The 20,678-nt window shown below is 54.8% G+C and overlaps 1 protein-coding gene across 4 annotated transcripts in view; it reads right to left on the bottom strand.

Annotated features, from left to right (window-relative positions):
* Positions 1-20,678, bottom strand: part of FAM222A (family with sequence similarity 222 member A) — a 55,540-nt gene that overhangs the window by 22,598 nt on the left and 12,264 nt on the right. For 2 of the 4 annotated variants that reach the window (XM_029922383.1, XM_029922384.1), the window contains exon 2: positions 3,398-3,525. In XM_029922383.1, the coding sequence (XP_029778243.1) occupies positions 3,398-3,479 (82 nt within the window). In that variant the 5' untranslated portion in view covers positions 3,480-3,525. Of the gene's footprint in view, positions 1-3,397; positions 3,526-20,678 lie in introns of those variants that run through there. The other 2 variants (XM_029922386.1, XM_029922387.1) reach the window with 2 other exon arrangements.

A 20,678-nucleotide genomic window follows, 5' to 3' on the forward strand; every position in this document is an offset into this window, starting at 1 on the left:
GCAGGCTCGAACTCCCGAACCGTGAGATCATACCCTGAGCCAAAGTCAGACGCTCAACCAACTGAGCCACCCAGGCGCCCCATTTCTACTTAAACTGCCATGCACAGAAAAAGACGAAAGCCTCCATTCTCTCTATGAGGCAAGCAGAATACTGAGAGTGAAACCCAACAAAAAGCATTCCAAAAACCTAAGGCTAATCTCACTAATGAAATACTGAAGCAAAACTCCTACATGAAATAACAAAGCCGGTCCGGCAAGATACCGAAATATTCACCACGACCAAGTGGGATTCCAGCAGGGGTGTAAGGGCAGGTGAAGTGTAAGGAATCCTTATCGTTATTCCTATAAAAGATGAAAGGGGAAAAAACCATATGGTCATCTTCACAGACACGGAAAAGGCATTTGCTAAGCTTCAGCTTCTATTCTTGGTTTTTTAAAATTCTTAATAAAACAGGAACACATGGATGCTTATTTAACCTGCTAATCATCTGCCTCCTGCAAACCAGTGTTTTGCATAATCAAAGCTTCAGGAATGAAGCAAGAGAGTCCCTTATCACGAATATCATTTTTCATTGTTCCAGGGATAGCAGGCAACACTATTAAATAAGACAAAGAAATCAAAGTATAAAACTTCCAAAGTGGGAAGTAAAATGATCATTTGCACACAGTCTAATAGCGTAACTGGAAAATCTAAGAAACCAAATTGAAAAACCGTTACAAACCATGAAAGAATTCAGTAAGGGGGCGAGAGTTAATAGCCTTTATACAAATAACTTCCGTTTCGGGAAGAAGAGACGAGCCCAAAATGGGGAACTATCCAGAGGTCAGCTTTTAACATGTGCAAGAGCTAGAGGAGGCAGACACCGTACGTTTCCAGGGACAAAAAAACGTCTGACCAAACTGAGGTTTTATCATGCTCCTGGAGGACATCAACATACGAGAAAAAAAAAAAAAAAAAAAGATTTCTTCCTGAATTGTAAATTTCACTCCCGGAGAAAGAATGTCAACAGGAGTTTTACTCTTTCCTAGAGAAGTTGCTTCTGTAGTTCAGACAGAAAACTATACAGCCCAGGAAATTCTGTGTGACAGGGAGGGTCGAGAATGAGCAGGAACAGCAAGCCCCCCCAAATATGAAAAGGGGTTACATACGTGCTGCCAAAGGGAGGGACCTTGGAAACGTGGCGCTAAGGGAAAGAAGCCAGTCACAAAGCCCACACGCTTAGGATTCCCTTATTATCACCGTCCAGAAAGGGGCTCTGGGAAGAAGGGTGCTGAGCAGGGGATCAGAGAGTGACTGCTGACAGGGAAGGGGTTTCTTCTTGAGGTAACAAAAATGTTCTGTGCTGTGCCGATGGGTGCAAGATTCCGTAAATATACTAAAAAAAACCCCAAACCATTAATCGTATGCTTCAGATGGGTGGGTTTTATGGTATGTGAATATTTCAATAACACTAAAGTTCTTAATGTATTATAATAATTGCCACAGCATTGCACTGATGAATATGCTTGGATCCATCCCTCCCACTTTATACCATGTACTTAAAAAATTAAACCATAAAAGAACGGGAAGAAACCCTGATCTCCGCATGAGGAAGGATATTCTAAGGATGACACAAAAGCCAGGGGCCATAAAAGGAAATACAGATTTCACAAAGAAAACTTCTTCACGGCAGAATCAAAGACAAATGATAAATCGGGGAAACCAGATGCAATTCGGATGACAGTCCGAGGTCTAATTCTGTTATATGCAAAGAGCTCCTGTAATTCAATAAGAACAAAACCTTCCCAATTGAAAAGGATGGACCAAGGAGATGAAGAAGTTCAAAGAGGAAAACAAGTGGCTCAGACATGAGAAGATAGTCATCCGCATTCACGTGACACGTTAATTTCAAACTACACTGGGATCCTATTTTTCACCGATGAGATGACCAGGGCCTAGAAGTTTGAGACCGTGCCGTGATGGGTGAGAGTGTGGGCAAACAGGTGGTCTCACACACAGTCATCTGAAGGTGTCACTCAGGCCACATCAAAATTACAAATGCACACACCTTTGACCCAGGATTTCCACCTCGAGAAATCCATCCTGCAGTTTTACTCATACCTTTGTGTGTGTCTCTGTCTGTCTATCTGTCTCTGTCTCTGTCTCTGTCTCTGTCTCTCTCTCTCTCTCTCACACACACACACACACACACACACACAGTTGCTTATCTCCACCTTGCCTGTAATGGCAGCGAGTCAGGGCCAGGGTAGAGAGACTGGCCAAATGGAACACGGTTCGCCCTTGCTCTGGAAAACTAAGGGGCCGAAGAAGGAAGAAGCTCTTCAGATGCTGACCCACCAGATGAACTGGGAGGACGTGGGGCTACATCCCAGAGAAGGCCTGGAAGGACACTCAGGACGCTGCGGGCTGTCTCTAAGAAGGGAGTGGGCGGCCGTACAACAGGAGTGAGGCCGGGACTTTTGTCTGTACACACCCATCAGTCCTCCTGAATACTGGACCGCATGAGTGTGCTACCTTGTCCAAAGATAAACACAGGTCAAGAAGGAGAAAGAGAGCAGCCGTGTAAGCACACGCCTGGCTATGGGGCGGAGCCAATAAGAGGGGGCGGGGACTGTGGTGAACAGGAGCTAGAGATCTTTAAGGAGACAAGAGCAGTTCAGTTCTAACCAAGAACTGCAGTTCAGGAACCCAGGCCTCTGTTGTCAGATCCTCTCTTTTTTTTTTTTTTTTATCCAAGAGACACTGAAAATCCAGGTTATTATGCAAATCTCCCTGTTTTCAAATGTTTCCAAATTTAGATGTTTTTTCTTCTAAAGAGGAAATACTTCCAAATTCTCCTTTAGAAGTATTGATACTTTTTTCTTTCTTTTAGAAAACTCTATGGTGGCTAAAAATAATCAGAGGGTTTGGTATCCCTGTCCTAGACGGCAAGGAAGACTGACAAAGCAAGGGCCAGAGTGGGCAAGGACCTGCCCAAGGTCACACAGCAAATCGGGCCCCAAGCTAGGATCCCATTAAGGACTATTTGCTTCCACACTGTCCTACTCTTCTAACGGCGCAGGTAAATGGTGATGGAGACAGACGTGGTGGATCGTGGGGTCACAGACAGGGGGCTGGGGTCACAGAGGGCTCCCGGGGAGGAGGTCGCACCCAGTGGGATTCAGCCAAAGAGGGTAGGTACTGGTGTGCGGGAGGCAGCCTGGCATGGGCAAGGACCAGGAATAGGCTGGGTTCTGGGCAGGGTCGCAGTGGGTGGCCGGGCCGGTTCAGATGGCATTCTCTCTGGGGCCTGCCCCACCCAGGCGTGGGTAAGGGAAGCAGGGTGTGTCTCGGAAGAGGGCATGCTCTGTGGGTTCAGTGGACAGCGGGAGGGGGCAGGGGAGGGTGTGCACTCACACTTACGCAGCTCCCGGCTCTTGCTCGGGCAGGCCAGGTGCTGGCCCGGTGGGTTCTGGGTCCTCTGCAGACAGGCCAGCATGGCTGAACTGGGGGCCCGCGGCGGGGCGCACTCTGCGGCAGGGTCCCTGTGAGGAGGGAGAGAAGGTGCTTGTCAGGCTGTCCATGCACGCCTCCCACCTCCCCAGGCTGGGAGTCATGCCAGCAGCGTCCCCACTACCCAGCAGCACATCAGAGACTTTCAAAGGAGACACCCCTTCTCCCTTATCAGGCAGATGAGGACACTGAGGCCCGGAGGAATCAAGAGGCTCATCTGTGGCCTCACAAGAAGGAAAAGAATCCAGATTTTGGGGCCCCTGGGGGGCTCATTCGGGTAGGCGTCAAACACTTGATTCTGGCTCAGGTCATGATTTCATGGTTTGTGGGTTCGAGCCCGGAGTTGGGCTCTGCACTGACAGCATGGAGCCTGCTTGGGATTTCCTCTCCCTCTATCTCTGCCCTGCACCCTCTTAAAAATCAACTTAAAAAAAAGAAACAAAGAATCCAGGTCATGAGTGGTGAATTTCCACTGGGATGGGGCCAGAACTGGCCAGGCAGACATGCCCTGGCCCTGCTCCTCGTGCGGGTCACCTCCTCCATAGGGCTTCCCGGATGGCCCTAGGCCCGGTCAGATCCCCACCCCCTCCCTTCCGGGGGTTGTGGCCTCTTGCTCTCATCACCACCTCTGTCCCTGATCTTCAGCCTTGGGCTCACAGAGGGCCTACACCCCCAGGAGGGGAACCCAGGAACTGCCAGTGGGCGTGTGTGTGTTCCAGGGCATTGAAGTGTTGGTCCGGGGCATTCTCCCGGCACCCCTACGGGAAGACGTCCAGGACGGCATTCCTGGGAGAAGGAGGAATCTCCCGCCCTGACCTGTGCTGAGCCCTGAGCCCAGGTCCCAAGGGCCACCACGACTCCCTGCCTGAGCTCCCGGCCCCAGACAGGAAGGGCGGGGCCACAGAGGCAGCTCTACCCTGCCAGGCTGGGCAGGGGTCCCCTGGAGGTGGCAGCTCAGATGTGGCTCTGGACAGGTCCACAATGTGCTCACTTGCCCAGAGTCAGATGCCCAGTGTTCACAAGGAAATACGCACTTTTATCTTAGAAAAACCCACTTGACCCAGAACAGGAGCCTTGGAGGGGCAGGGTGAGCCTGCCCTGGAGGCCATGGAGACGAGACAGGAGCTCTTCCTGCCAGAGCCCCTCCCTTCCTCTCCCCTCCGTAAGGAGCCAGAGCAGTGGGTCCCAAGCCACCCCTGCTGTCCACCCAGCTGGGGCACTGGGTCCCCGCTACCTCCTGACCCCACCCCCCCCCCCCCCCCGTCCTGAACAACCAAGCTGGGCCAGCTCAATCCTCTTGCCAGTTCTTTAAAAAAAAAAGAGAGAGAAGGAGAAGAAAGAGGAGGGGGGTGTGTTTAAGGGGAAGAAAGGGGAGTTATTTAATACTAAACAGGTGTCTGGAGCCCTTAAATTCTGCTGCTTTCTTCTAATAATGAAGTATTCATGAGGAAAAGCCTTTTTTCACTACTTTCTTAAGATACTAATTTCACAACAAGCTCCTTGTTACGGCGCAATTATTCCAATCTTGAATTTCCCCGAGACGGTTGCAGCCTCCTGTCTGTCCTGGCCTCTCGGTAAATGAAAGACAATCACGTAACCACCTTTCATTATGCTCTATTTTACTTTCAGCAAAGGTACCCTGAAAGAAATGATTTACTCTGAAAGGGACTTTTATTCAGTTTCAAAACCAATTTTCTCCTATTACTGTCTCAAAAAAAAAAAAAAAAAAGGAAAGAAAAAAAAAGTAGGGGTGAGTGGGGAAGGGTAGGTGGTTCTCACCCTCCCCCCACCCCCACCCCAATCGCCAGCCTTAATGCAGCGACGACGCACACAGTCAGAGCTGCACTATCCACTTCCCGGCTTTGATTTCTGGTAATTTTAAAATATGCCATTACAATCAGGCGGAAATTATACAGTTTAAAAAGGGAATGAAGTGGGGCTTATTGCAGGGATGAAAGCCCTTGACAGCAGGAAGCAGGCGCTGAGCCTTGGGGACTGGGGACTTGGGCCCTTTAGGATATAATCACGCACACATTCTGCCTGGCTTGGACACCTGGGGGCACGCGGGCATGACACTGTTACGTGCTCACCAGGGACCTCTCCCAAGATGGGCACAGTGCCGGCCACCCTTACCCGTGGTGCCACGCCCCTCCACGCCCCCTGGCGCCCCCTCATGCACACATAGGCCGTCCACGGTCACGCACAACTGTGTGTGCACCTGGAAGGTAAGCGATCAGCCGCCCAGCCTCTCCCCTACCCGCCACGCCAGCCCAGCACAGTGCCCCCTCTCACTGCTCTGACACAGGGTTGGGGGACAGAGGGGAGAGCCGGAGAAGGTCCGCCAGCTGTAGGCGGAAGTCCTCTCGGGGAACCCGAACCAGAGAGAGAGGCCGCACCCTGCACAGGACCACCCAGCAGGCAGTGGCCGCGTGGACCTGCCCCCGCCTCCAGCGGGTCGCCCACAGGCCAGGGCTGGGCTGGAAACTGGAACCTACATACCCCTGCCCCAGTGCCCACTGTGTGACCCAGGAGAGCTACTGCCCCTCTCTTGTAAAAGAGGCTCGGTGATCCCTCCCAGGTCATTATCCACCAGGGTCCAGGCAGTGCCCAGCACAAGTACCCCCCCGCCCCGTGGGTGCTCCCTACCTCTTGCCTTTCACTGGGTGCCAGGGGCCCAAGAAGCCCAGCCCCTGTCCAGGCCACGCACACCTCCCCACAGGCCACACGTTACAGCATGCTTTGTGGCTCTAAGGGCCGGCTGGCGGCTGCAGTTGTTGGGGGTGAGGGGCAGACTGCCTCATCTGGGGCCTCTCTGGACCCCCTCAGCTGCCCATTTCAGAGTGCTCTGATGGTGGATGGTTCTGGGAGCTGAGAGGTCACTGGTCCCAGCTCAGGGGGCAAGGATCCCCACCCCCGAGGAAACAGGATCCATGTTAAGGCCTCAGCCGAGGGCAGCTGCCTGGATCATTTCATGCCTTGCTTCTGGAGGACCGGCAGCGCCCTGCTGGCTGAGATACCACCTTCACTTGAAGAGGAGCGGTTTTGGGGCGCCTGGGTGGCTCAGTCTGTTGAGCATCCGACTTCAGCTCAGGTCATGATTTCACAGTTCGTGGGTTTGAGCCCCGCATCGGGCTCTGTGCTGACAGCTAGCTCAGAGCCTGGAGCCTGCTTCAGATTCTGTGTCTCCCTCTCTCTCTGACCCTCCCCTGCTCACACTGTCTTCTCTGTCTCTCAAAAATAAAAAACATTAAAAAAAATTTTTTTTAAAGGGAAGGAGTTTTTCTCTCAGCGTCTCTAATCCCAGCTCACTGCTGATCCCCCCAGGAGGCCTGTGCCCTGCTGCTGGGGCACGTGGGGGGGAGCAGGGGGGGAGCCAGCCGAGCTCCATGATGAGTGGGTCACCACCAATTCCCACATCATCCCCACCATCTACAACAGGACAAAGTCAGACCCTCTCCTCGCCCTTCAATGTCCCTCTGGCCCCAGATAGAGCCCAACCTCCTTTCCCGTCCCCCACCCCAGCTCTCCCAGCCCTCCCTCTCGCTGGCTGCCCCACACGCCCAAACCTCTGCCTGTATGGGCTCCTCTGCCTACAGCACCGTCACCCCAATCCATGTTACCCCAGACTCTGGCTAGCTGTCCCCTCCTCTGGGCGTCCCCCCCCTCGCAGTCCTAAGCCAGGTTGTAACTGCCAGTTTTCACGTCTGTCCCTCTCCACTGGACTGCAGGTTTCTCGGGGGCAAGGACCATGCCTTATTTGTCTCTTTCTCCTGGTGCCTGGTGAAGAGCAATCGTTTAATGAATAGGTGCTGAATGAATGGCTGAATCAATGAATCCGTTATTGTCAGACAAAGTGACCGAGGCCCAGAGAAGCCAAGCGTCCCGCACAAGGTCACACAGCAAGCTGGGGACAGTAATGGGGCAGACACCTAAAACACTCAGGTTCTTTGCCTTGACCTCACCCTGCTCCCTCTCTGCTTGGCATCACCCCATCTGCAGAAAGCCAGCAGCCTGGAGGCCCCACACGGACTCATGACTCCCCAAGCCAGGGACCGTCCTGGGAACGCTGCTCATTTTGAAACCCTATCTGCAAATCAGCCTGTTTATAAGCCCAAGGTCTTTTGTGACTTTAATAAAAAGGGGGTGGGGGGAGGGAGGGAGAAAATGTCGCAAGCCTCAGTGATTAGAATGCCTTGGCATCATTCCTGACGTGGGGGCTGATAAGACGTCTTATCTCAGAGGCACCCCTAGGAAAAGGTCCCCTCCACCAGATAACGCCCCCAGCTGTCGATATGCCCTTTCATGGCTGAGGATTTAGATAAAGGAAATGTGACAGGGGAGGGGAAAGAAAGGAAGGAACTTTCCAAGTCCAAGGAGGCATTGAGTCTGTGTGGCTTGCCTCAGCAGAACAATGCACAGGAGAAGGATGTCTAAAGGGTCTTTATTTTTATTAAAAGAACAGGGAATTGGGGCCTTTGGCCCTGCCTGGTTTCTGTCATCTCTCCTGCCTGTCTTGCTGCAGGGGGCCTTGGGAAGCACCCCCCCCCCGCCCCCCACCAGTGGGAGGGGGAGCTCACAAATAACTACAGGCACATTAGTACTAATAATAGCGCTTCCCATTTATCGAAGGTTCCTTCTGTGCTGAGTCCCCCACCTCCCCCCAACTCTGTGCATCCTGTCCTTTCTACCTCAAGGCAGCTTTCTAGCAGCCTCTGGGGTGGGTGAGTTTTAGCCCCATTTCACAGATTAGGAAATGGTCACAGAGAAGTAATCTGCATAAGGTCATGCAGCTTTTAGGTGTCACTCCCAACCAGAGACTGCACCCTCAAACCCCCATCGTGTGGCCCCCTCTCCTGGCTCCATCCTGGAGCAGAGAGGGGGTTCCCTCAGCCCCCAGCTTTTAGGCAGCTGGGCAGGAAGGAGCAGAGGCAAAGGCCTGCTTCTCCCCAGTGCTCAAATCTACTTTGATTTTCCTCCAGGAAGGGCTGGGATCACAGGGAGAGAGGTGAGGAGGGGAAGGAGGAGGAGGGGCTCCCAGGAGGCCACTTACTCATCCCATAAACATTCACAGAGGACAGCGTGTGAGGCCTGCGTTGGGCAGAACAATACTGAGCTGAATATATTGCAGACCCTGCCTCTGTGAGAACGTCTTGAGGTGCCTGTCATTTACCCACCCATTCCCTCCCTCCCTCCCGCATTCGTTCATTTGTCATTCATTCAGGCAGCAAGCACTCCCCGAGCATCTTTGAGGGCCAGCCCCGCATGCCACGTGGGCTGTACAAAAATCAGTTAAGAATGTCCTGTGAGAAGAGAACATCCAATAAGAACAGACTTCCCACTCCGGATTCCAGCCCACTGAAAGTGAACTTTCCTGGCTTCTCCCTCCAGCTGCTGCTATTTCTCTAAGGTGGCAGTTGGGCAGAGCTTTCCCTCATGTACCCTGCAGGTCAGCACAGCGTCCCCTGCCAGGGAGGGGCTGGCCCTAGAGCAGGGCAGAATATGAGGACATGCCTAGAGAGGCTGTGACCTCATGAAGGCCACGGCTGTCTACTTCCAGCTCCGTGTCCTTCCCCCGCTCCTGGAGCTGCCTCCTCTGGCCTCGCTGGCTCTACTGAAGGCCAAAGACTAGCTGTGGCTTGGAGGGGAAGGTCATGCCAGGCCCCTCTCAGTGTGCAATGGGAACAGGAGCTCGCAAAGGAAAGCTGGGGAGTGGCACCTGCCCACACCAGGGCTCTGGCTGGCTGAGTATCCTGGAGGAAGTCACAGTCCCTCCCAGACTCTGTTTCCTTCACTGAACCTTGAGGGGGAGGAGCCCATCAGATCTCCCAGGAGGCACTTCCAGCTTGGACCTGTGGGGATGTTATGATTTGGTTTTCAGACAATCCAGTGCACTAACTGTGTGCAAGGCAGCAGGGCTAGGCCCTCTGTTGGCATACAGAGGGGGTTCTAGATGCATTCTGGGCTTGAGGGATTCAGAATCTTGATGCCTGGGATGAGACAGGGAGCTGGAGAAATCCAGCAGTTCACATGAAGCACTCGGTGGACCGTTAAGACTCTGCCTTTCCTAACAGGAGTTGAAGGAGTTGCCCGCTATTCCTTGGGGGCCCCACAGACCTCTATGGGGGAGGGGGCAGGAGCTGCCCACAGTTCTTACTTGATTTCCCCACCATCCTCCTGCTGTACAGGAAGCCTTGTTCTCCCTCACCCTTCCTGGCCACAGAGCCTGACCCCACATGCAGGGAAGAATGTGTAGTGGAGGTGGGAGGCCCAGGGCTTGGGGAAGGGAATGAGCACTGGATTGGGAGCTTGGGAGAGCTGGAGTCAGATCCTGATTGTGTGGCCCTGAGTCACTTTATCTGTGACAGTCCCCAGAACCACAAGCCAGGCCAGCATGCAGCCAAAGCTCAGTCCTCCATAAACAGTGAGGGGCAGGAAATCACCTGCCTCTGGCCAGGACAGAGGGGTGGAGGGATCCTTGCCCAGAAGTGCCGTAGGGAATCAAGGTGCGCAGCCCCTCCCCCACAACAGGAGGATTCACTGTCTGTCTCTTTCTTTCTCTTCCTGGTCTCTCACCCAGTCCCTTACTTCATCTGCCTTCCTGTCCTGGTGTCTCTCTTCTCCTTCCTTCCTGCTGTCCCTCTTTCTTGTTCTCTCCCTGACCCCATTCTCCCCTATTCCTTCCCTCTCTCTCCCTCCCCTTTCATCCCACTCTATCTCTATGCAAGGCAGCCAGAATAGAAGCCCACCCCATCCCCCCTCCTGCAGCTCCCTCCCCCATCCATGTTCTGAGCCCGAGGCCTTCCAGGGGACCCTGTTAATAATTAAATGTTAATCTAAAAAGCAATTTGAGCTGCGGCTAGGCAGATCTGGTTAGAGATTACATTAGCATGGAGGAGGCGAGGGTAATTTTCTTTAACCCCTCTCCTGATCTCTCAAGCCCGGGAATCTTCAAGTCACACCGCCACTGCTGATTAAACTGGCGCAGGGCTTGGCTGTGGATAAGGGGTCTGTGAAAAGTGATTATTTCCCCACTGCCATTTGGGTCGCAGCACCAGAAGAGGATTTTCACTCTTTTTTTAAAGGTTGGGGTGGAGGGCACTGCCCCCTTCAACAGGAGGCCTCATCTACTGCTGCCAGGATTACTGCTGCATCCAGCCCCACACCCCCACAGGGCCAACAGTCTCTCCACAATGCGAGTCTGGCCACAAGGCATACCTGGCTCTCTCTGTTCCTGGGACAGAGATGCCAACCTGGGAGTTGGCCTGGGAGACAACTCCATTCAGTCCGGGTCCAGCCCTGGAGCCAGAGAGGCGGGCAGTTCTGTGCTGCCAGGAGAGACTGAAAAGTGGACTGACAACCACGAATTGAGAGGGCAAGCAGCCGCAGCTGAGCCCTGTGGTGAGCACAAGCTTCTCATCACCACGCTTGCAGGCCCCTTTGCCCATGGAATCCCTTCTCTGCTTCCAAGCCCTTCCTGAGTCTCTACCTGCCCCCTTGAAATTCTACTTGACTTTCAGCCAAAGCCTGGGTTCCTCAAGGGCTTCTCAGAGACGTACAAGGTGCTTGATAAATGTCTGATCAATAATCAAACTAATGGGAGTTCCTCGTGTGGCTCTGATCCCTCCTCCATGGGTACACGATACTATGACCAGTGGTGGTGCACAGTGGCCCCTAGGAACCCGTCTCCTGAAGGAAGGATAGGCCAGAAGCTGGCTCAGGGTGTTGAGGCGAGGCAGAAGGCGGGGCTCAAAAAGTGACCAACTAGGACAGAGAGGGGGTGGTTCAGGCTGGGTGGCTCTCCCAGCCCTTCAGCACCTCGGCCAGCTCCCAGTGCACGCGCCCAGCAGAAAGGGGCAGGTCGGAGCCTGGGATCTTAGTGACGTCAGTCACCATGGAACTAATCTTGATGTTATCAGCCTGAGGTGGCACTCCAACTTCTGCAGATAAGACAAATTAAGCACCTACTGTGTATGGGTTCCTGTGTGAGATGCTGAGGCAGTGACAGACCCTGACAGAGGGGAGGAGGCATCAGAAGGGCAATTACAAGGCAGACAAGTGGTAGCCATGATGGGGTCACCCTACCTAGCCTAGGGGTGTCACAATGAAAAGACAGCCCCACTGCCTCATAAGAAGGGTGACAATACTGTTGCAGACTTTGAAGCCAGATGTCTGAGCTTTATCCCTTAACTCTGATGCCTAGGGTAAATCCCTCTGAGAGTCAGTTTCCTCCTCTGAAAAAGGGGTTAATTTCTTAATGGAGATCATAAAAATAAGGTGCCAGGGTCATACTAGTAACTGCCCAAGTGGAGCTATTATTAGTATCATTTATGATTATTATCAACAGAAAGGTAGTAAATAAGTGAAGAGGGGAGGAGAAAGGGTCCCAAGCTGAGAAATGCGCAGGGAAGCATACGAAGACATGGGGAAAAAAAGGGGGGTATGTGGAGAGTTTGCAGCAGCCCCAGGAGGGAGAAGGAACCCTCTTGATGAGTAACTAAGGGCACCCCATCTGTGTTAAGCCAGGCAGGGTCACCAGGGCAAGGGGAATGAATAGGGCAGGGACCTCAGTCACAAGGTGGTGAGAACCAAGTGCTGGTTCAGGGCAGGGAGAGGCTAAGAGAAGGTGCTGGGTGGCTGGGTGGGCTCATATGAAGGCTTTCCCTCTCCCTCTAGTGAAGGGGTGAGGGGGCAGTTGTTGGCACTGGCATCACACCTGGTTGGTCTTCTCTCAGAACCAAAGATGGCCCAGGAGCACCCAGGGGAGTGAATGGGGGTGGGGCTTGTTCTCACAAAAATGAGCCTTCGGGAAGCCCTAGGCAGGGAAGCAGAGCTACCAAATCTTAGACCCCCTATCCAGCTTCCGCTCTCTGAGAGCCAGATCCCAGGAAGGGAAGTGGTGGGGTGGGGGTGGGGATGGCACGATTGCGCAGGTCATCCACTCCTCCCCTACTTCTGGCCTGGGCGTAAGTGACAGCAAGGTCTCCACTGTTACCTTCCAGCCAAGGGATAGCGGGTGGGGGTGAAGCCCGGCATCAATACGCTCAATGTCATCAGCGGAAAGGCTCCAACCCAGTTATTTTTGTTGGAGGTCATGGAACCTTTGTGGAGGAGCAAACATACAGGTGGAAACTAAAATGACACCGGGTGTTACAGAGAGACAACTCTGGGGATAATGAGTCCGGAAGAGGGAACACTGTGCAAAGGGCAAATATAAGACCCACCGTGGAGCTGGGAGGGGCTCGGTGCTCCCACGCATCTTCTCACCCATCCCCCTGCCTGCCCCCAGGTCCCTGCACCCCACAGTTCAGGGTTAACCCAGCGACACGGAAGGAGAAAAATCTAATAATCAGAGCAATAATAGGAGCTGGGTTTTATTTTTAGTGTTCCCATGGGCTCAGCACTTTACAGACATCACCTCATTTAACCAACCTCCCAACCTGGAGAGTGAGAGATTACTATGGTCTGTGTACCCATGGGTAAACAGAGGCCAGGACGGAGTTGGGGGGTGGTGCTGTCCAGGGCCACAGGGCAGGCGATTAGTTGGTGGAGAGAGCAGGTCAGGGCTGGGCCGGACTTACCCTCCTGAGGGGAGGGGGGGTAGGAGTGGGAAGGCCAGGGGTGCTTAGGAGGCTAGGAGACAGAAGCCCTGGTGCGGGGTGGACTAAAGAAGGTGGTGGTGGATAAAAATGTCCGGTTGAGGGCTGTTCTCAACTTTGAGCCAGGAGCCAAGGGTCAACAGATGCGTCAAAGGATCAAGCTAGAACACAAACGAGTAGAGCCTTCAAGGGACAGGGAGCAGGGAAACAAGACAAGCCACCTTCAATATATTTGTGTACATGTTAACCCCCAGAACCAAGCCCCACTGTGTGTGGGCACCAGGTGTCCAGCTTCGGTCCTTTGCTGTGAGCTGGGCTGGGGGCGCAGCATCTCTAACCCCTTTTCTGGGAGAGGGGCTCCCTCAGTGTCATCTGGCCACAGGGCGCTGTGATCTCAGCACTGGGATGCTGGGTTCAAACCCCAGCTCTGCCACAGCCTGGCTGGGTGACTGTATTGATCTCTAGGGAGTTTGATTCTTCTTTGTGCTCCTATTTCTAATTTTTCTACAGTGACTGTGCATCACTTCTGGGTTTTAAGTAGGCTCCACACCCCATGCAGAGCTTGAACTCAAGACCCTGAGATTAAGAGCGGGGCGCTCCACAGACTGAGCCACCCAGGTGCCCCTTAAGTAACTTTTTGAAAAGGGATTTCAACCACTGACCACCTGGAGGCGAGGAGCTGGATGTATTATAAGTTGTAAACTGTTGGACGTGACAGAGAGCAGCTGCTCAGGGATCAGGCAGTGGCCAGGAAATGTGGGGATGGGTGGGGGGAGAGAGAGAGAGGCAGGAGCAAGAGAGGGCCCAGAGGCTTTGAAATCCCGGAGTGAAGGGAAGCACAGCTGGTCCAGACACCCTCCAGCAGGTCCTTCCTGCAACTCTTCCACAACAGACCCACACTCTGAACCTGTGCCCCATCACGTCCCAACCCCCACAGGGCCCCTTTATGCTGCTCTGCACCCCGCAGGGGCCAGGCTGAGTTTCTATGTGGAACTCACTTCATTTCTACTCTAAACTCCCCCGCTGGCGTCCATGGCATTTCCATCAATATCTTCTAAGGCTCTGTGTGAGCCGCTTCCCCACTCCTTATCTAGACTATCCCTCTCCCCTTGCTACCCTGGTCTTCTAACAGGTTACAGGTCAACCTTGGTATCACCCCAGGACCTTTGCACTTACTGTTTTGTCTCTCCCTAAATACACCAGTGCTCTCCAGTAGAAATATAATGTAATTACAAATTTTCTAGTATCCACAAGGGAAATTCTGTTTAATAACATTTCATTTAATTTAATATGTCCAAAATAGGGTCACTTCAACATGTAATCAATTTTTAAAAATTACTAATGAGATATTTTATGTTTTTTCCTCCCATGCGAAGCCTTTGACAGTTGGGGTGGATTTTACACTTAAAGGCCATCTCAGTTCCAAAGGGGGGACACTCTTGAGCCAGCTCTTAACTCCTCATTCACACCTGAGCACAAACATCACCTCCTCTAAGAGGCCCTCCTTGACTGCTCCAGCCACGACTCCATCACAGCTGTATACCCTTCCTTATCATTACCACATCTGTCTCTTCCACTGGAGCACAGACTCCACTGTGTCTGCACACTGGGGCACATAGGTGCCCGGGGCGGGCGGGTGGTAGGGGATGGGAGTGGCGGCCCAGGGCCCTTATCTGTGCATCTCACTCCAAATTCTTCTCCAATGAGGAGAGACAGAGGCGTGTGTATGTGTTTGGGGGGGGAGAGCATGGGGGGACGATGAGCACACGCACACACACAGACTCACACACATAAAGACCCTCACCCTCTCCCCCTGCTTCTGCAGATCGGGCCCAGAAGATGGGCCTCCTTTCAAAATCAGCCCGGCGCGGAAAAACAGCTGTGACAGCACAAAGCCGAGATTGAATCAGCGACGGGCCTGACTGCCTGGTGACGGTTACAAATGATCTGATGTGGAAAAGACAGGATCAGATGTGTGCAGAACAACGGCTGCTCGGAGCCCCCACATGCCAGACAATGGGCTGCTGGGCGGGCGGGCAGGTGGCTCCCAGAAGCCCGGCCGGAATGTGCGATCGGCGAGGGACCCTCCTCTGGGCCAGGCCTGGGCTAACTCACACAAGCCCCACTTGACCAGGGTGGTTGTTTATGCAAGGTGAAACCGGATACTCCCCGAATGCCCAACACCTGGGGGGCATGTCCCCAGCAGGAGACCAAGGGCTGAGCTCTGGGCAGCTGGATGATGGCTGAATTTTCATCAGTCTTATTGTTTCCAAACACTAAAAGATGAATTTTACTTTTGTAATGAGGGACGAAAAAGAACATTCTCCCTACTTCTTACACCCTCCCCTCCCCTGGGCTCGCAGCTTCTGCCTCAGAAGGGTGAGCTGGTGTCCCTGTCATACATAGCTCCATGACAGCCCCTGGAACCAGCTCTTACCAGATCCCCAAGGGGCGGGGCAGGGGATGGACCTCCTTGCTCGACTCCCAGGCTCTCAATACTTACTCAGTCCTGAACATGACCGTCTCCATAACCCTGTGTGAGAAGGCTGGGTCCAGAGAGACTGTGACGTGGCCCAGGAGGGCTCAGCAGGAAGGCGGCCGAGGCCAGGCACACAGCAGATGCTCAGTAAATCCCCAACTAACAAACAGGGATGCACTGGGCTTTTTCTTCCCAACCACTCCTCGTGTGGCCCAGGGCTCACAGCTCTCCTCTGGTCACGTGCCCCGGCCCCCGGGGTCTCTCCCTCATTTCACTGCACCGTGTACCCACCACCTCAGGCCAACAAGCCCCTCCACACATCTGGAGCATACAGGCCCCAGAGAACCAGGTGGGTACTCACAACGCACATGGGTGAGTGGGGTGTGGGCCGGGCGGCAATGCGAACCCCACTCCAAGCAGTGTCGTGGAGGCTCAGGACCTCGGAAGATTCTGGAAGAGTGGGGAGGGTCCCTTCCTCAAGCGGTCCGGGCAGGGGGTTGCTCCACCCAGCCTTGAGCCCATCATGAGAAGGACAGGCTTATCCATGGTTCCCATTCTCCAGGGGCGAGCAGAGGCTCAGGGAGCCCCAGAGTCTGTCCAAGGCCACCTGGTGGGGTCTGGACACGAAGCCCGGTCTGCGGCACTCTGAAGCCCGCAGCAGAGCCAGACCAAGGGAAGGCTGGGATTCCAAGTGGGAACCTGGTGTCCCACTGGCTGCTCCTGGGGTGGGCACTGGGCCACCTCCGCTTGGCACCGCCCTGACTCTGAGTAGTTGGCAGGACTGCAGGCCAAGGAAGGGACTGACTCCAGAGAGGCCGTCCTGGGCCCAGTGAAGTCACCCTCCCACCACCACCAGGATGACATCCTGCTGGGCCTCGGGCTCCACACCTGCAAGCAATCCCTCTCTGGCCCCTGCAGTATGCACGGAGGCTGAAGCACCAACCACCTCCAGCAGAGTTCTCTTGAGTAGGTCACCAGGTCCCTGGGGACCTCAGTTTCTCCATCTGAAAACTGGGGCTAGAAATAGCACCGCTGTCAGCTGGCCGTGGGAAAGACTGAGCAGGAGGAGGAGCACGCGCAGTGCAGTCACTTGCTCAGCGGCGCCTTCTAAGCTCCTGGAAATCCCTCACCCACCAGGTGCCCACCGCGCCGGCAGTGTCCACCCTCAGTTTTCATCATCGTGGGCCAGAAAGGACAGGGGCTTCCACAGGTGGAGGGATTTGTCCATGACCCAAGCAGAGCAGCATGAGAGAACTGAGGAAGTACGTGCGGCCCTGGCCTGGGGACCCCTGAACTCCAAGCCTAAGCCCCAGCTCCTTCCAGCACGATTCATCCTTCACCTCGCAGGGACGAGCCCCACACTCGCCCAGGTGAGAGTGGGCATGATGGCTCCGTTCGCCAGACCTCGCCTGAGTGCCTGCAGGGCTGGGCTGTGGGGACCCGGCCACCAGGGCAGGGATGATGAGGCACACACTCAGCAATCCCAGCCCGGGGCGGGCAGATGGAGCTTCGAGGGAGCCCAGGGAAGGGTAGTTCCCAGGAGGGGGAGGGAGCACCTCAGCGCCCTGACCGTGCGCTCTGGGACTGCACGGAGCACAAGGCACACTGACAGGGGCTTAGTGGTCCGATGAACCAGCCCTGCAGGGCTCAACTGACTGGTAGGGAGAGGGTGGGGATATATTCTGGTAGCAGAACTCCACCCCACGCACGATGCCAGAGGTAGTACTTTGCAGTCATCCACTGGCGGAATCCTCTTAACCTAAGTAGAGACCATTATTATTCCAACCTTCCAGGAGAGTAAACTGAGGCACAGCGAGAGGAAGCCACTTGCCTAAAGCCATTCAGAAAAGGACTGGTGGGTCAGGGATTTGAACCCATATCCATGTGGCTCCTCAATCATGACCACCATGCCCAAGGCCCTCAGCATAAGAAAAGAAGACGTAGGCAGTTTGGGCAGGGCACGCAAGAATGGACACAGGCTGCAGGGGCTGGGGTGGGGGTCTTGAAGGCCAGGCTCAGGTCTTGGTACCTCATCCACAGACAAGAGAGAGCCACAGAGAAGGCTTGGTGGTTACAGTGAGGTCTCCGGATTTAAACCCTCTTCCACTCACCAGCTGTGCAGCCTGGGGCAGGTCAACTAACCTCTCTGTGCTTATTTCCCTGTCAATTAGTTGGATTTGGGCACACAAAGGATTTCAGGTGTTTATTAAATTGGGGGGAGTGAAGAAAAGAAAACCTGAAATCTGGAGGACTTAGACATTGCCTACTTGGGTTTGGTGACCATCTAATCGCCGGGCATAGGGCACATTTGGCCCGGGGAGTGGGCAGACACTGGCACAGCCCAGCCCTGCCCGTGGGTGCTGGGCTTGGGGAGGGGGCGGCGGCGGCGGCGTCTCGGGGCCTGGCTGGGACACGCGCCGGCATGTGCGCGCGAGGCTGTGTGTGTTGCTGCAGCAGCTTCTATGCAAACATGTTAATTTGTTTTCATTTTGTGTTTTTTTTCCCTCGCAGGATAATTGGGTGAGTTTGAAGTCTTGGCGAGGCTGCTGATTATAGCTATTTGGGTGGTGCCCTTGCGGGGCTTTGGGCCCTGCCTCCTGCCTCTGGCGGTGAAGGCGGCATCTGGGGGTGTCTCCAGGGGTGCTGGGAGCCGCTGCTGGGTTCGGGGGGCTCGCGCTGGCTGGGGATGGAGAACGCGAGACACTTTGGGAGCCACGTCGTGCTCGCTGCCCAGACACACCAGACTCCTGAAGGGTGCAAATCCTGCCCACAAACATCTTTTCTACGCCCTGTTTGCTGCGGGGGGGGGGGGGGGAGTGACATGGTTGTCAATATTAAAAAAAGAAGAAAAACTAAAATTTCCCCCCCAAATTCTCCTTGTCTGGTTTGTCTTGAAAATAAACAAATGAAAACTGCCAGCTCTGGAACCACTGAGCCCACACCCCCACGAGGCTCAGCGAGGCACCTGCGTGGCCCCGATGGGCACCTGAGTTTTCCGCCCTGGAGAAGCGCGCGCGCAGGAACACGGGCTCTGGGGTCACGGGGTCTAAGGCTCAGCCCGAGGCTCTGCCCTCAAAAGCTGTGTGGCCTCAGCCAGTGTCGCCTTCCCGAGGCTCTTTTTCCCATTTGTGAAACTTGGGAGGATTAAAATTAAGATGGCTAAATTTTCAGGAGCAGAGTGGGGGCTTGGAAGGGTTGGCTCCCTTCTTGAGCAGGGCGTCGGGTGGGGTGAGGGCTTCCTGCTCCCCAGGTGCCCCGCACGTGACGCCATCCCGGGACAGGCAGCCTTGTTTCTGATCTGCTTGTACCCGTTTCCCTCGCTGGGCAGGGACCAGGTCCCTGAGGCCAGGGCTGCGCCTTGGACTTCACAGACAGCCTATGGTGTGCCACATTGTGGTGAAGAGAAGAGCTGGGAGAGGCGAAAAGCTTGGGGTTCTGGCGATGGAAGGCAGGGTATGGGAGCTGGAGGGGGGCTCCCAACCCCACCGGGATGGAGAACAACCAGGGAAGAGGCGAGGTGGACTTGCTCTGCAGAGAAGGTGCGGATATGCATGGAGTGTGTGTGAGCGCACATGTGAGTGTGCTGGGAAGGTGAACAATGAAGGCAGCCGCAGTGGAAGCCCCAGTCTGACAAAGGCACAGAGGAGGGAATGGCCTGGAGGGTGCTAGCTGGGGTGTCAGGTTGCTACAGCATGCCATGGAAAGCCAAATGGCCTTTGAGGCTGCCAGTGGGTGTCCTGGGCCCTTACAGCCCAGAGGGACTTGGTTGGTGTCTATAGTGGACAGCTGCCCAGTGGGTTGGGTGGAAGTCAGGAAGGGACTAAGGGCTGGGCCTTCCAGGAAACCACCTTCCCTGTGATCCTAGGACCACTGACAAGTCACTGCAGCTATCTGAACCTCAGTCTGCCTCTCTGTAAAATGGGGCTGCAGCAGGAACCCCATGAGACAATCCCTGCCACATGTTTATGTTCCCAAGGCTTACCCCACACCCCTGCCACCTGCACGCTGCCTCACCTGTCCTCTTACCTCTCCCAGGGGTGGCAGAGAGCCCAGGCCATGTTCATGAAGCCTGAGCATGTGCAGGCTCTAAGCTCAGCATCTTACCCATGTCCCGGCACATCTCCAATGCAGGGATTCTATTCCATCCCCACTGGAGATTGAGACTCAGAGGAAGCTTAGTCGGTAGGGTGGCCCTCAACAAGGTCCTGTCCTCAATCGTCACTAAAGCTACAGTGGCCAGCACAGAGCCTGGCCAGGTCAGAGGGATCCCTGGTGCGTGCCCAGGGAACAAAGGCAGCCAACAGCCTTCCTAAAGATACCTGGGCAGCGGAGACGGGCACTTCGGGCTGCAGCCCTGGGTCCTGGGACTCGAGACCAGCAGGGCATTAAAGGCAACTCCCTGGAAAGGCTTTGAAGCTGGCCAAATGCTGGCCCTGTGAGCGCTGTAATGGCCAGTCTGCTGTCCTAAGCCTGTCTTCACCGGTAACAGGACTACTGCCCTTGACCTGCCTCGGCTGGTGCGGACACTTGGGCCAGGGCGAGCCCCCTCCGGCCCTAGCCTGCTGTAGGCTGCGGGATGATGGCAGCTCCCATTCCCGAAAACACTGGTTGTGCACGAGGACTCTTAGGTTTATCGTCTCCCTTTGACCCCTTTACCTGCAGGGCTAGTGGAGCATCTGGCCTGGTGCTGGCACACAGTAGGACTACTGCCAACCAGGTTCATGACTGCCCTTGGCTTCTCGAGCAGCCAAAGGTCCCAGAAAACAAAAGCAGGCAAATAATGGTGGAAGGTGGCAGCGGGAGGAGAAGATGACAGGCTCCCTGGCTAGTCCCCTGGGGCTGGGGGCAGACCTCTGTGGAGGGCTCAGGCCTCCCCGGTCACACAGGGTGGCAGCTGGCAGCACCCCCTCCTCCCCCTGAGCACCACACAAAGGGGCCTCTATTCCCTGCTCTGAGCATTTATCCCTGGCCGGCTGGGCCACGCCGCCCTCTCCCTGCTCTGCTGGCGGCCCTGCCTGGCCCGAGCCTACCCGAGCCCATACAAAGGCCGGTGTGTCCCTGCCAAGCCAGCCTGGCCTTAGAAGACCCTGTCCACAGGGAGCGAGAGAGC

Source organism: Suricata suricatta, chromosome 14 (assembly GCF_006229205.1).
Source record: "Suricata suricatta isolate VVHF042 chromosome 14, meerkat_22Aug2017_6uvM2_HiC, whole genome shotgun sequence".
Lineage (NCBI taxonomy): Eukaryota > Metazoa > Chordata > Mammalia > Carnivora > Herpestidae > Suricata > Suricata suricatta.